Here is a 16,703-nt window from a genome sequence, read left to right as displayed (position 1 = left end):
ATGTTACAACCAAAAATGTAAATGTATTTTATTGGGATTTTATGTGATAGACCAACATAAAGTGGCATGATATTTGGTTTTAAAAATGATATATGTTATGATAAATGATAAAAATGATTTAAAAAATAATTTCACAAATATCTGAAAAGTGTGGCGTGTATTCGTATTCAGCCCCCTGAGTCAATACTTTGTAGAACCACCTTTCGCTGTCTTTTTGGGTATGTTGCTAACAGCTTTACACATCTAGAGAGTGAATTTTTTGCCCATTCTTCTTTGCAAAATAGTCTTGCCACAGATTCTCAATTGGATTTAGGTCTGGACTTTGGGCCATTCTAACACATGAATATGCTTTGATATAAACCATTCCATTGTAGCTCTGGCTGTTATGTGTAGGGTTGTTGTCCTGCTGGAAGGTGAACCTCTGCCCCAGCCTCAAGTCTTTTGCAGACTCTAACAGGTTTTCTTCTAAGATTTCCCTGTATTTGGCTCCATCCATCTTCCCATCAACTCTGACCAGCTTCCCTATTCCTGCTGAAGAAATGGTGTGTTCAGTGTGATGTGCAGTTAGATTTCTGCCACACATAGCATTTTGCTTTTAGGCCAAAAAGTTCAATTTTGGTCTCATCTGACCAGAGCACCTACTTCCACATGTTTGCTGTGTGCCCCACAAAGCTTCTTGCAAACCGCAAACTGGACTTCTTATGGCTTTCTTCCAACAATGGCTTTCTTCTTGCCACTCTTCCATAATGACCAGATTTGTAGATTGCGCGACTAATAGTTGTACTGTGGACAGATTCTCCCACAAGAGCTGTGGATCTCTGCAACTCCTCCAAAGTTACCATGGGCCGCTTTGCTGCTTCTCTGATTAATGCTTTCCTTGCCTGGCCTGTCAGTTTAGGTGGACCGCCATGTCTTGGTAAGTTTGTAGTTCTGCCACACTCTTTCCATTTTCAGATGATGGATAAGATGTTTAAAGCTTGTGATATTTTTTTATAACCTAACCCTGCTTCAAACTTCTCCACAACTTTATCCCTGACCTGTCTGGTGTGTTCGTTGACCTTCATGGTACTGTTTGTTCACGAAGGTTCTCTAACAAACCTCTGAGGGCTTCACAGAACATCATAGTGAAGTATCATAGTAAAGGGTCCTGAATAAAAATGCATGCAACACTTTTCAGATATTTATTTATAAAAAAAATTAAAAAGCCATTTACCATTTTCTTTCCACTTCACAATTATGTGTTACTTTGTGTTGGTCTATCACATATAATCTCAATAAAATACATTTACATTTTTGGTTGTAACATGACAAAATGTGGAAATAAAGTGATAAAATGTCAAAAGCTGCTAGGAGTGCACATATATCAGCTGTATGAAAAGACAAAAAACATACAAACTAAAAATAAAGAACAACTCAACAGACACTATTTTGGTATACAAGTAGTACAAGTAAATCATATTCAAAATCACCTACAGACAAAAAGGGCTGAATCTGTTAAATGGATACTTGACTGGATTCAAAAAAGAATACAGGAATCTAGCAAGGTGATTAATTTGGATCAGAAACACAATAGAGGAAGGTCCTATTTATTGTCAAAAAGAGATTTTGAGTTGTGAATAGCGTGGAATATTTTTTCATTAACAAAATTGCATCCATTCCGGAAATTACTTGTGAAAAAGTAACTTCAGTAGATTTTCAATGCTATGCATGGCAACACAAAGTGTATGGATACATTTTTCATTTTTCTGAAAAATAAGGAAGACCAGGGGTCTTTGAAAATAGTAGGCAGTCTGTTTACCAACCAGTTTGGTGATTAAACTAAAAACTCCTGCCAGAGCAGGGTTTGTTTCTCATACTCCCAAAATACACTATATTGTCAAAAGTATTGGGATGCCTGCCTTTACCTGCACATGAACTTTAATGGCATCTCAGTCTTAGTCTGTAGGGTTCAATATTGAGTTGGCCTGCCCTTTGCAGCTATAACAGCTTCAAATTTTCTGAGAAGGATGTCCACAAGGTTTAGGGTAGTGTATCTTTGGTTGAAATCTCCAAACTACAGCCCTCCAGCTTTTGCAAAACTACACAACCTATGATTGTAAAACACTAACATTCACAGACATGACTACACATGATGAGAATTGTAGTTCCTGAACAACTGAAGGGCCATAGTTTGGAGTCCCCTGGTCTATGGGAATGTTTGACCAGTCTTTCAGAAGCTTATTTGTGAGGTCAGGCACTGATGTTGCCCTGCTCGCAGTCTCAACTCTAATTCATTCCAAAGGTGTTCTATCGGGTTGAGGTCAGGACTCTGTGCAGGCTAGTCAAGTTCTTCCACCCAAACTCGCTCATCCCATGTCTTTATGGACCTTGCTTTGTGTACAGTCATGTTGGAACAGGAAGCGACTATCCCCGAATTGTTCAAAGTTGGGAGCATGAAATTGTCCAAAATGTCTTGGTTTGCTGATGCCTTAAGAGCTCCCTTCACTGGAACTAAGGGGCCAAGCCCAACCCCTGAAAAACAATCCCACACCATAACCCCCCCCCCCCCCCTCCACCAAATGATTTGAACCAGTGCACAAAACAAGGACCATAAAGACATGGATGAACATGTTTAGGGTGGATAAACTTCACTGGCCTGCACAGAGTTCTGACCTCAACCCGATAAAACATCTTTGGGATGAATTAGAGTGGAGACTGTGAGCCACGCCTTCTCGTACAACATTAGTGCCTGACCTCACAAATGCGCTTCTGGAAGAATGGTCAAACATTCCCATAGACATTCCTAAACCTTGTGGACAGCCTTCCCAGAAGAGTCTAAACTGTTATAGTTGCAAAGGGTTGACCAACTCAATATTGAACCGTACGGACTAAGACTGGGATGCCATTAAAGTTTGTGTGCGTGAAGGCAGACGTCCTTATACTTTTAATAATATAGTGTATAGTTAGAAAGGAGCCTGGCTGCGAGCAACCTTGGAAACAAAACCGAGGGGTCTGTAGATAGATGTAATTTACATGGAGTGTAGTACCATCTTGTGAACAGTTTAAGTGATGTTAACCTATTATTTAAAGATTTAGAACATTTTCTGAGATTACACCACATAGTGTCCTACTCTTGATCTGAAAATTGGTCCCCAATCTCCTCCTCCCAATGGGATATATAGGGGAGTTTGACAGCAGTTTTGGTGGTTGAGGGTCAGCTATATAGAAATCAGTCCCTTCCCTCTAGGATTCTTGTAACAAATATTTTAGTATCAGCCTACTTACATTTAATAGAGCCTTTTCACAGTATATAGGTTGTTCTGTACAGTGTAGCATTGGAGGTCTTATCCACAAAGCAATGCAAATAAATAATATATATTTATATAATATATGAAATGTTACTTTGGCAAACCAATTTATTTTACAGTCCCCCATTTAAGAAATTCACAATGTAATGCTTAAAACCTTTCTGAGCAGCTGCCCTAACGAGCTGATGTATTTTATGGCTGACCTACATCAAAGATTTATGTTACAAAATATAAACCTCACAGACATTTTTTAATTTCCAGTTTTGGTGCGTCTTGAAAATAGCAACATCAGAGCTGCAAATCTCCAGCAATGTTGAGCAGATGCTTCTCTGGCAGTCCTCAAAGAAATTGTGTAGATTTAGGTGAAATGTCTCAGTAATCCTTGGGCCTGACATGTGGCCAATTGCTGTGAAATGATGGTATCAGTATGTTACCAATTGATAGAAAACCTAAAGCTTGTTGCTCCCACCCCCAGATGACGATGCAGCAGAAGGCATGTAATTACTAGTTGCACGGCCTTAATCAGGATTAATCGGATGTTGGGAAAAAGAACATCAGAACATAACATTTCCTTGAAGATTGGGATGATCTTGTATGATTAAAGATGTTCCCCTGGCTGGTGCTGGAGGGATGAGCAATTGTCCTTGAAAGGCTACAGACACGATTATAAGTGGAGAAATTTAAGCCTTGCATTGGCAGCAGATGTTGATGCCTGAATTGTTTTCACTTATATTTTTTTATCACATTTTAAACTGCAGACCTCAAGACAGAAAAGCCAGGAAGACTAAGCCCAAATAAGGCAATCTGCAGTTTTACTAACTGTATTAAAGGATTTTTCTAGACAAAAGATAAATTCAGAAATTGGAAAAAACATCTTGTTGACATAGAAAGAGACTTAATTCTGCACACTTGTTTATATATATATATTTTTTACTTTTTGCCATGGTCTGCAGTCATCAAATGGTAATGGTCCAAAGACCTATTTCAGGGGGACTGCGCCCTGCACCCTGGCATTTTGGAAACGTCCCCTAAAATAGAATCAGCCGTCAAATCATTTAGGGGTAGTATGGCTGACATGGCATCTGTGCATTATATTTAAATTCATGTCAATAGATAATTAAAGCTGAAATCCAAGCTAAACAAATATTGGGGTTCATTTACCAAGCAAGTCGGCTACAGAGAAGAGTAAATGAGGTAAAGCTTCACTTTGCAAAAAATACCCAATCAGATGCAAGGAAAAAAAAACACATTTTTGCTTTCCACATGATTGGATGATGGAAGTTAGCAGAGCTTCTGCTTATTTAGGCTGGATTCACACCTATGCAGTTTTAGTGCATTTTGCAGATTTACACCACAGGACATGTTCCATAGGTAACAATGTTAAATGGACTGTTGTTCAAATCTGCAAAATGCAAAAAGCACTAAAACTGCATAGGTGTGAATCCAGCCTTAATAAGCTCTGGGGCAATTGCACTTTGCAAAGTGCACAGTCTATTTGCCTTTAGTAAATCAACCCCTCTTTCTAAATGCAAAAGGCATCTGTATTTTTACTTGAATCTTGGTCACCCTTGTGTATTCCTTGCAGATCTATATGGTTATCCAGCATGAAACATCCTCTGCACTTCAAAACTGCAGGCTATACCTGTAATAAAGACCAGTGACTGCTGCTTGCTCTTTTTGTGCAAGGCGACAGGTCTTGTATTCACCCTCTGTAGTTTTCTATAGGCAACCTGTAGGGAAGGGATTGGCTGGGTCCTACCCACAGCGATTATGTGGCCATTACATTTACAAGGCAGTATGTGGGTTAGCAGAGACATTTGTTGCACAGAAAGTGTATCTAAATACTTTTGTGACTATTGAGGAATATATTTAACCACTTCAGTCCCAGAAGGATTTGCCCCCTTAATGACCAGGTCATTTTTTGCGATACGGCACTGCGCCGCTTTAACTGACAATTGTGCGGTCGTGCGACGATGTACCCAAACAAAATTAATGTCCTTTTTTCCCCATAAATAGAGCTTTATTTTGGTGGTATTTGATCACCTCTGCACTTTTTATATTTTGCGATATATAAATAAACGACACTTTTGAGAAAAAAAAATGTATTTTTTGCTATAATACATATCCAAAATATATATATAAACAAACTAATTTAGTAGCCTCCCTGACGGTATTCCCGAGTCTGGCTCGGGGTAAGATTTAAATACCATAAGTGGTATCCCGAGCCAGACTCGGGACCACATCGCTGGATCCATGGAGGGGTTTACTTACCTTGTCCCCTGGATCCAGTGATGTCCCCCCGCTGTGATCTGAGAGCCGTCCTCCCCTCGATCTGTCACAGTGCCGAGCTCCGTTCCCCGCGAGCGTTGCGACGCACTGGGATGGAGTTCAGCAACAAATTCAAAAAGTAAAATAAACCGTATAGATACAGTATACTGTAATCTTACAGATTACAGTACTGTATCAAATAATTACACATCCCCTTTGTCCCTAGTGGTTTGTCCAGTGTCCTGCATACAGTTTTATATTATAAATACTGTTCTTTATGCCAGGAAACTGGAGATTGTGAATAGCAACCAAAAAATGTCAGTTTACATCAAAAGTGGTTATAGACCAGCTAGAAAACAGCGATAATAAATTAGAATCACTCGCAGAATTGAGCGATAGTAATTTGTGGGGAAATTCATCATCAAACACTAAAAGTAATAACAGCGTCAATTCTGCAACTCGGCATATTTCAGTGTTTTTGATTTGATTACATTATTGAATATTTTTTATTATTATTTGTTATAATTATTTATAGTTAATTATTTTATTATATATCTATATACATATATATAATAGTTTATGATTTCATATTTCAAATTTTATCATACCCAGGATGTCTATTAGACTCTTGTTTGGACAGATTTAAGTGAATTATTTCTAAGAATTACAGGCCTACAATATAAAAAGCCAAATTTCCATGCAAAATAATTGTACCGCTTTCAGCACCTAAAATCTGAAATAATCATACCACCAGGGAGGTAAATCAGTTTAGGTAGATATATATTCTACATATTTAAGCATATATTGATTGGTTTGCGCAAAAGTTATCGGGCCTACAAATTAGGGGAAAGATTTAGGCCTGGTCCACAGCTATGCATTTTTTTGTGCGTTTTCAGTTTTGCAGAAACACACTACAGTCCATTTAACATGGTTTCCTATGGGTCATGTTCACATCTGTGCATTTTATGTTTTTTGGTTCCATAGACTTTAGTGGATCAAGAACGTGTATTGAAAAACGCAAACTGCACCTGGAATATACAAACTGCAACCTGCATAGGTGTGAACCAGGCTTTAGGGATTTTTTTTTAATTGTTTTTACTACTTATGGCGGCGATCTTCAAGTTTTAGCAGGACCGCGATATTGCGGTGGACAAATCTGACCCTAAATTACACTTTTTTGGGGACCAAGTGCCATAAAAAAAGTGGCTAAAAAAAATGCACTGACCAATGTAAAAATTACACTGGCAGGGAAGGGGGTTAGCACTAGGGGGCGATCAAGGGGTTAACTGTGTTCCCGCAGCACGTTCTAACTGTAGGGGGGGATAGGATCACTGGGAACAGTAGATCTCTGACATATCACTAGGCAGAACAGGGAAATGCCTTGTTTAAATTTCCCTGTTTTTGCTACAGTTCCCTGTTCTACATGGGTTGCCGGCGGATATAGAGTCTGCCTGACCCACGGATAGGCTCCTGCAGCGGGAGCGAGTGCACGCTGCCATACAGCTATGGCGATTTGCGCAGGAGTGCCATACTGTTGCCGCATAACAACAGCGGGCAGTCAGGAAATGGTTACATAGTAGGCATGGTTGAAAAAAGACACAAGTCCAACCTATGTGTGTGATTTTGTCAATCATCAATGCTCCCTGCTGAAACCACTGCCCCTGGAAGGGAATTCCACATCCTAAACTCTCTTAGTTAAAAAAAAAAAAAAAAAACCCCTCTACGGAGTTTAAGTTGAAACCGCTTTTCTTCTAGTTTTAGTGAATGGCCGCATGTCTTATTAAATTCCCTTTCGTGGAAAAGTTTTATCCCTATTGTGGGCTCACAAGTACGGTATTTGTAAATTGAAATTATATCCCCTCTCAAGCGTCTATTCTCCAGAGAGAATAAGTTCAGTGCTCGTAACCTTTCCTCATAACTAATGTCCTCCAGTCCCTTTTATTCATTTTGTTGCCCTTCTCTGGACTCTCTCCAGTTCCAGCACATCCTTTCTGAGGACTGGTCCCCAGAACTGCAGAGAAGTTATTGCCCTCCTTAGCTAAGTATCATCTGCAAATGTAGAGATTGACCTGTTTATCCCATCCTCCAGGTCGTTTATGAATAAATTAAATAGGATTGGTCCCAGGACAGAACCCGGGGAGTCACTACCCTCTGAACTCGCACCTGTAGCCAGTTTTCAATCAATATACTCACCCTATGGTCCATGCTAACGGACCTTACTTTGTACAGTAAACGTTTATGGGGAACTGTATCAAATGCTTTTCGCAAAATTCTGATACATCACGTCTATGGGCCTTCCTTTATCTATATGGCAGCTCAGCTCCTCATAGAAGGTTAATAGTTTGGTTTGGCAAGAATGATTCTTCATTAATCCATGCTAATTACTGCTAATGATACCGTTGCCATTACTAAAATCTTGTATTTAGTCCCTTATCATCCCCTCCAAGTGCTTGCATAAAATTGATGTTAGGCTAACTGGCCTGTAATTCCCAGGGATGTAACTTGGTCCTTTTTTAAATATTGGTGCTACATTCGCTTTTCTCCAAGCAGCTAGTACCATTCCAGTCAGTAGACTGTTCATAAAAAATTGGGAACAATGGCCTGGCAATTACTTTCCTGAGTTCATTAAAGAGGAAGTAAACCCCAGACGATTTTCCTATTTTTTTCCATTTTTATATATTATTGCAACTTTAAATACAGCAACACTGGCAAAAAATTAGTCAGGAAAATACCTTTTTTATCTTATTTTGTATAAAATAATCCGGGTACCGGCCGTGCCATGTCTACTGCTGTTTCTTGAATCTAGTATTGACATAATTTCCGCCCTTACTAGGTTTCCCTATACAAATCTCGTGCATGTGCTGTATCGCCTAAACCAAGCCCCTATCTCAATTGATGTTACTACGGCAACCAAGCTAAACCATAGCTAAAGCTACATAACTTGCAAGGCGCTATTGTTAGACTTCTCTCTGTGCCATTCAGAGAGGAAGTTAATGAATGATAATGACGGGCATGCAGCGGGGGATAGAAACAGCACACACAGTGTGCCGTTAAAGAAACCTACGGCGCAATCGCGCCTGACATCACCCACGCTTGCAGGGTGATTGCTATGGAAACTACAACAGTGAGTACACAAGTTGTATTGGAGGGTTTACAACCACGTTAACCTTCCTGGTGGTATGATTATTTCAGATTCCAGGTGCTGAAAGCGGTACAATTATTTTGCATGAAAATTTGGCGTTTTATATTGTAGGCTTGCAATTCTTAGGAATAACTTAAATCTGTCCAAACCAGAGTCTAGTAGACATCCTGGGTATGATAAAGTTTGAAAAACAAAATCATAAATTATAATAGAATAAATAACTATAAATAATTATACCAAATAATAATCTAACAATAATAAAAAATATTCAATAATGTAATCAAATAAAAAATACAGAAATTTGCTCAGTTGCAGAATTGTCGCTGTCATTACTTTTCAGTATTTGATGACGGATCTCCCCACAAATTACTATCGCTCAATTCTGCGAGTGATTCTAATTTATTATTGCTGTTTTCTAGCTGGTCTAAAACCATTTTTGATGTAAAGGGACGGTTTTGGTTGCTATGGACAATCTCCAGTTTCCAGGCATAAAGAACAGTTTTTATAATATAAAACTGTATGCAGGACACTGAAGAAACCACTAGGGACAAAGGGGATGTGAAATTATTACATACAGAAATGTAATCTGTAAGATTACATTATACTGTATGTAATGTGTGTGTTTTACTTTTTGAATTTGGCGACGATCTCCGCCCCCATGCATCGCAACGCTCGCAGGGAACGGAGCCCAGCGATGTGATAGATCGAGCGGAGGACGGTTCACTCGCACAGCGGGGGGACATTGCTGGATCCAACCCTATTTTTATGGGATTTCCACAGCTCTTCACTTGTATGTCCTGCCTTAGAAGTAGAAAAAAACCTTTAGCATTCTTATCGCCCACATTTTCTGCAATAGGTAGACATCGGGTATGGTGCTGCAAGCTTCGTAAACTCTCCCCCCTTAGAACTTCAGGATTTTTTATTTTTTTTTACCCCTTTTGAAACACTTTGTCAACAATCGGATGAGCTGACCAATGTAATCTTGTTACTTTATTATTTACTACTTGTGAATTTTTTTCCTAAAAGGCCTAACCTATATTACAAAATGGGAACAAGATCTCCATTGTACTCTACCCCACTCTCTTGTTTTTTTTATGGGGGCCTCCAAATTTTCCATTTATCTATCCTACCAGGATCTATTCCTCAGAAGAAGGATCTCCACTTTTTTCTACCATCCAGTGCGTTAATACCGCACCATTAGCAATATTCAATAAGCCTATTTGCTAAATGAACTAGGGGAAGGTGACTGCTCAATTGCACAACAGAAACAAAATTCACTTTGAAATCTGGAGCCCCTGGCTTCTGTATATGGACTCAAATAGCTTTAAATCCAAATCTATACCCTAGGCCTGATTGTTAAGGATGACAACACCACCTATCCTGCTCGACATCGCTCAATCACATGCCCAGACTGCTGCACAGTCCTCTCTTTTTCTATCTCAACCACCTGCTGTTCCCTTTTCTTTTTCTTCTCAATTTCCTATTCATATATGTAGCCTCTTCTATGTCATCCTAGATTGTTACATGTGTATGTTTTTTGACACATGTTGGTCCCGTTGTAGGATGCATTATCTTTATTATACTTTGACACTTAGTTTTCTAATGGAAATAAAAATATTTATAACAAAGATGACAGGGGGTTTTAAACGTACGTGCCCTCTCCGTGTCCATATCCATCAAGGGAAAATGGTACAGTAGATACTGCTCAAATGTTTGCTATTTTGTGCAGATTAAAACTAGACTTTATCTTTTTTTTTTTTTTTTTTTTTTTAGATTCCTTTGGAAAAATATCTGAAAAAGTAGCTGATTGTGTTGCTGAAGTCCCAAACAAAGATGCAAAACTGAATGAGTCTTTACAAGAGCAGTGGAAGGATGTAGAAGAGTCCACCTCTCAAAAGACTGCAAAAGAAGGAGCAGACTCTGAGAGTGATTTTGAATCAGATCCCCCTTCCCCCAAAAGCAGTGAAGAGGAGGATCAGGAGGATCAGGAGGATGATGAAGCATTACAAGCGGATCAAGGAGTCTTTCATGAAGACAATGACACCGAACCAGAAAATATTGGGCAGAGGCCTTTGTTGATGGATTCTGATGAAGAAGAGGAAGAAGAAAAGCACAGTTCAGATTCAGGCTATGACCGTACTAAAGCAAAAACCTCTAGTGTGAATGCTAAAAGTAGCGGGCAGACAGTAGCTACAGAAAGTCATCACAGGGAAAATACCACTCAGACACTTAACAAAAACAATGTGAGAAACCTAGATAAACATCAATTAGATGCTTTTGGGGCTGTGCCATTTTTCTGCATTAGTACAAAGAATAATGAATCTGATGAGCAACACCTCAAGAATCCTCCCACTACATTAAGGAATGAAAAAGAACTAGATGACTTTGATGTGTTCTCACAAGCACCATTTAGTAGGAAACAAGATCAGCAGGACAGTCAGGTCACATCTCCTGTTTCTTTTGCCAATGTAGACATGTTTGGGTGCTCACCCTTCCAGCCTGTTCCTACAAAAGAAGCAGGGTCACCTAATGAGCAGGATCTTTTTGGGTTGATGCCTTTTGATGAAATAGCTGAAAGCCAGACACTACACAAAGTTAAACAGCAACGCAACATGCAAAAGATATCCTCTCGCCAAAGACGTACAAAACAAGAGCCAGCAAACAACAATGGCAAACGTCATCATGGCACTCCTTCAAGCACAAAGAAAACCATCAAGCCCAGTTACCGTACTCCAGAAAAAGTCCGTCGGCACAAAAAAGGAGGGAGACGGGACTCCCAAAGCAGCAATGAGTTTCTCACAATATCGGACTCAAAGGAAAATATTAGCATTTCCCTTACAGATGTGAAGGATCGTAACAACATCTTACAAACGGATGAAACCATGGTGGACCCTTTTGGTGCCAAGCCTTTTCACCCACAAGACTTGAAACAACCACCACATCACGGACTTGCAGATTTTCGCGGAGACCATCACTCTGCAACAGCTGGCAGACCAAGACAGGGCTCACTACATGGAGCATATCTTAGCAGTGATAATGTTAAAATGGATGACTTTGGTGCAGTGCCTTTCACAGAATTAATGTTACAAAGTGTAACACATCAACAGAGCCAGCAAACACAGGCACAGCCATTAGATTTAGACCCATTTGGTGCAGCTCCTTTTCCTTCAAAACAGTAGATTAGATTTTTTTTATTATATGCATTTTTGATACAGTTAACCTGTCTTAGACAACAGGAGCATTATCCTAACCTTTAGCATATTTTAACACCTAGGCCAGCAAAGCCTTGATTTTTTTTTAAAACGTTATTTTAAATGCATTATTCAAAATATGATAGCTTTAATATATCTCTCACAAGAGAGCACATTCCTACTTATTAATTGCACTTCTGAAGTAACTTTATTAGACGGTCCAATGATCACTTATGTACAGTTGGAATACTGTAAATAGGCACTCAGAATTGCATAAATCAAATGATTTATGTTTTTATTATTTCACATAGCATGAAATATTCTATTTTTTACTTTGACCTGCATGTCTTTTAATCTAATCCACTTTCAGCCTCTGTTACACTGGACAATATTTTTGTTTCTTTTACCAAAGCCTTTAGATATATTTTCTGTAAACTTTTCATATGATCACTGATCATGTGATCTTACTTGTCACAATTGTTTGTTCCTACTGAATTTAATAGGGGACTATCTGACATCCAGACAGGCAGTAGACGTGTGTGTATTAAAAATAACATTTGAGAAAATTCATGATGCTGGATCTTCAAAAGTAAGAATAACCTTACTGCCTTTATCATCTTCCACCCCAAACAAAATGGTTTTTAGTGATAGACTTCTTTGAAGAGAACTCACAAAGGTTTATATCTTTTTTTTTTTAACATATTAAAGTATAACTAAAGTCAAACTTTTTTTAGTATTCGATAAAGCAAAGAGGTATTAGAACAACTGTCAGGTTTATATTGCTATCTGTTGTACCCCTGTTTAAGATAATTAACCCCCTCTATTTGTCCTTTTTACCATTATCACCAAAAGTGAAAATGTAAGAAATTCACAAATTGTGGGTTGTCACCAGAACAGGAACAGAAGGGGAGTTTTCTAATAGGGACACTATTCCAGAATCCCTCACTTTGGAGGGATTGCCGCTCAATTCTTGTTTTGGCTGTAGGATAGGAAGTGAAGGGAAATCTCCCCAATGTGACACAGATGGGAAACAACTGTCAGTGGTTATACCCTCATTTACAAAATGTCCAATGAAAGGTATACTTTAGTTCTACTTTCATTAATAGTGTTGCACATTTTTTAAATGTTGCCAAATCTGAAGCATCTCCATCTTTTTCCCTAGGAAAAGAGTTAGAGACTTTATACTATAACATCATAAGATAATAGACTCATTTCATATAGCTAACACACTGGGGGATAAGGATCCAAAAAGTGAAACCTGAATTATAGTCTAACGACTAAAAGATCCTTTCCTTTTATTAAAGCTTTGTGATTTGAGCCTAACGTGTCATTTTGTATTGCATAGTAATTCACGTGCAGCCACTTAGAGACATGCATAGATGAGGGGTTTTTATTCCATCTATTGATGTACAGACCAACATATGGTAAACATACATTGGCTACAAAGCCAGTGGGCATGGTACGGGAATATAGCAGTTTACATATAATACCCAAAAAATGTGAGATAAAACTTGAGCCAATTGATACGGATGTAGAATTCTGACTAGCAGAATTTCCAAACTCTTGTGTTTGTACAGCTTGTGAGCTCAGTTTCCATTTTGTTTCTAAATGTAAACAATGTACTATCTTGTCTTTAAAACTGTTTTGTTTTAGGAGATATAATTTTTATGGCAATATATAGTCACTTGTTCAAAGGTCCCTGCATTTTACTACCGTGACTTGTTTTGTTTTGTACGGAAAATACGTCTTTCACATATTTCTCAACTGATTGCTTCATTGGTGCCATTATTACGGTACTTTATATGAGTGGATTTCTATTGACAATGAAAATTGTATGTTGGTTAAAGTAGATGGATAGCAAGACATGAGCTGTGCCTATTTGCAAAACAAGTGCCATTATCATTAGTAAGTGCTTTCCCAAAAGGAAAGCACAATTTTTGCAATGTGTTATTCATTTTAGGTGTATATAGAAAGTTGTTGATTTAAGTGGCTTATTTGTCTCATGTTAGGACTTACACTAGTGAATTGTTGCTTTGCCTACTTCTCGTGATACTAAATGACATTGTTTGCTCAGCAATCCATATGGAACTGCAGAGAAAGAACATCCTGTTTAAAATGAAAAACCACTAAGAAGCGACACTGTATTGTATGTTTCTGGTCTGCAAGCTGGAAACCTCAACTTTTATTTACCATTGTTTCCATTTCTAGGCCAAATGAGACTGTTTGCTATTAAAACACACTGAACTAGTATCATTTTTCATACATACTGCTACGATTTCGGCATTCCATTGGGAAGTTAGCCAATTAGGATTTTTTATTAAATTTAATTTTTCTGAAAAACGAAGTGTTGGAAGACTGGTGAAAAAACCCTTTTATGTACTATAAAAAATACTGTAAAGTAATATATTTTGCAAAAAAAGGGAGATAGCAATAAGGTAATCACAAGAAAATTCAGGATGTTGTACATTGAAATGTGAGTCTTGTGACAATTTAGAGGTTGCAGCATTTTACTTGGCAGTTAAATAAAATCACAATAAAGGAATGAGACCTTTTTTATATGACTCTGTACAAATTATAATAGTAGATTTCATGTGTCAAACACCATGTGGCTACTCCAACAGGGCTCCTGCAATTGATCAATGCAATGTGTTTGTACATTTGCTGAGATTTTTTCAGGCTGTAATAATACTGGAAGAAATTATGGGGCCTCATGAACATCTAGATAATCTGACGTGCAGCCATTTAAATTAAAAGGTGGCTATGATTGAGAAGACTTTCTAAAAAAAACAAACTGAAAATACATATACTCATTGGTTTAATTCATAAATATTTTTATTACACAATATTTGCTCACACAGATTTATAAATACATTTAAGTTACATTCTATAAAATATTAAATTGATACCTATTTACAATGTTAGAATACAGTGCTTCCTACTTTGGGATTAATAAATTACCAAACAAGAATTAGAATAAGCATTTCCAAACATTGATAAAAACAGTATTGTGCATACATCCAGCTTACATGTAAACAAATAAACACTTAAGTCACATTTCAAATCTGTCTTGAGATGATTGATTGCAGGATTAAAAAAGCCACAGGGCAGTAATGTAAGTCAGCCCTGTTTTGAAAGTTAATCCTTCAATAATACCAAAGCATTTTAGTCTGCTGATCTTTTCAGTGAATACACAAACGCTTCTTGACATTCCATCCTGTCTTTAAAGCTGATGTCCAGGTTTACTTTCACTTTAAATAGTTTGTTTGGCCCAAACAAACTATTTTATTCATTAATGTGTGCCTGCTGGGCACATTGTGTAAACCGTATGTAGCCTCTGCTACATAGAGTACTGTTTGCCAAGTGTCAGACAAGACCATCCTATCTCGCACCTGGAACAAAATAGCATTTGGCTGTATTCTATCAATGAGTACAAAGCTTCCTCTGATTGGCTGACTTGGAGAGGCAGGTTGATGATGTTCCAGTCTCTGACTCAGCCATTCGGAAGAAGCTTTGTATTCATTGATGGAATACAAAGCTGCCTGGGAATGGCTTAGCGCCGCTCAGCCCTGTGCTGTTTTTTGTCAGGTGTGAGATAGGAAGGTCTGTTCTCACACCCGGATCACAGTGTTGCATACTGTATGTAGCTGAGGCTACATACAGCATGCCCAGACACATATGCACATACTGTATGTTAGTAAAGGAAATAGATGGTTTGGGCCAGGTTGGCCCAAACAAACTATTTAAAGTAAAAGTAAACCTTGACTTCGGGTAAGATTTCCCTCTATTGGTCTCCCTTTATCTACGTTGTTTTAAGACACAAAAGCAGTGTACACGTAAAAGCCATCAGTTATTTGTAGTTGACACAGCGTGCCGCGCCCCCCCCCCCCCCATAGGCTGTGATTGGCAGCAGCAGGCTGCCACTGCGTCCAGTGAGGCGAGAGAGAAGGGGGAGAACAGAGAACCGCTGCTCTCTGGCACTGGATTGAGACCAGGTTCCATGTATTCTTTAGGAGGGCTAAACACAGAAGTTTTTTTTTCCTCCAAATGCATTAAGGTAAATAAAAGAAAAACTTCTACCTTTCTAACCACTTTAAGATAAATCGGTAAATTAATGTGGAATTCATTTAAACAAACCTTAGGATTCAATAAGAAATATGCAGATTTGTTTGATGTATTTATTGGTCTTCAAAAAGAACTTGGAGGACAATATTTACCTATCTTAATAATTTCTCTATTTGTCTTGATATTAAACTTAAGAAGAAGGCAGCTGTGTGTGTACATGTGTCTCAATGGAAAACAAGGCAGACATCTAACTTTAGTACATCTATTGGTTTTGGTTATGTATAGATAGGCACACTTTTACTATAGGTAACTGTACTGATTCAAACCTTTCCCAATGATATATTACCATTACTATTATATGATATGACTGCCCTCACTCCCCACTGAGTTCTCCTGCCTCGGGAGCGTGTATGTGTATATATATATATATATATATATATATATGGACCCAGCCATCGGAAGTGTCATCTACACCAATAGGAAATAGTCACATCAAGTAGGCAATGATGTGGACACCTGAAGAAGGATTCCAAGTGTCACAATACTACGGTTTCAGATAAAGAAAAATCATAGCAGCGGTTCGGGAGGGGTTCGCTAATATCCTGGAGTTGGGATTTAAGCCTGCATTCACACTTCAGCTATTTGAATTGCAGGCAGATTCGCCACAAGTCTGCCTGTGAATGGCAAATCGCGGGACTCGCGTTTGAGATGCCATTCATTTGAATTACACCTCAAATCGCGGCATGGGAGTGC

The 16,703-nt window shown here is 38.4% G+C and overlaps 1 protein-coding gene across 3 annotated transcripts in view; it reads left to right on the top strand.

Moving 5' to 3' along the window:
• BMP2K (BMP2 inducible kinase) overlaps positions 1-14,430 on the top strand; it is a 244,914-nt gene extending 230,484 nt beyond the window's left edge. For all 3 annotated transcript variants that reach the window (XM_077476181.1, XM_077476180.1, XM_077476182.1), the window contains one exon: positions 10,471-14,430. In XM_077476181.1, the coding sequence (XP_077332307.1) occupies positions 10,471-11,876 (1,406 nt within the window). In that variant the 3' untranslated portion in view covers positions 11,877-14,430. The remainder of the gene's footprint in view (positions 1-10,470) is intronic.
• Positions 14,431-16,703: the final 2,273 nt, after the last annotated feature.

Source organism: Lithobates pipiens, unplaced genomic scaffold, assembly GCF_037356315.1.
Source record: "Lithobates pipiens isolate NorthernLeopardFrog02 unplaced genomic scaffold, aLitPip1_a1.2 Scaffold_13, whole genome shotgun sequence".
Classification (NCBI taxonomy): domain Eukaryota; kingdom Metazoa; phylum Chordata; class Amphibia; order Anura; family Ranidae; genus Lithobates; species Lithobates pipiens.
Note: the sequence above shows the minus strand (reverse complement) of the source record. Positions and strands in the feature narration are given on the sequence as shown.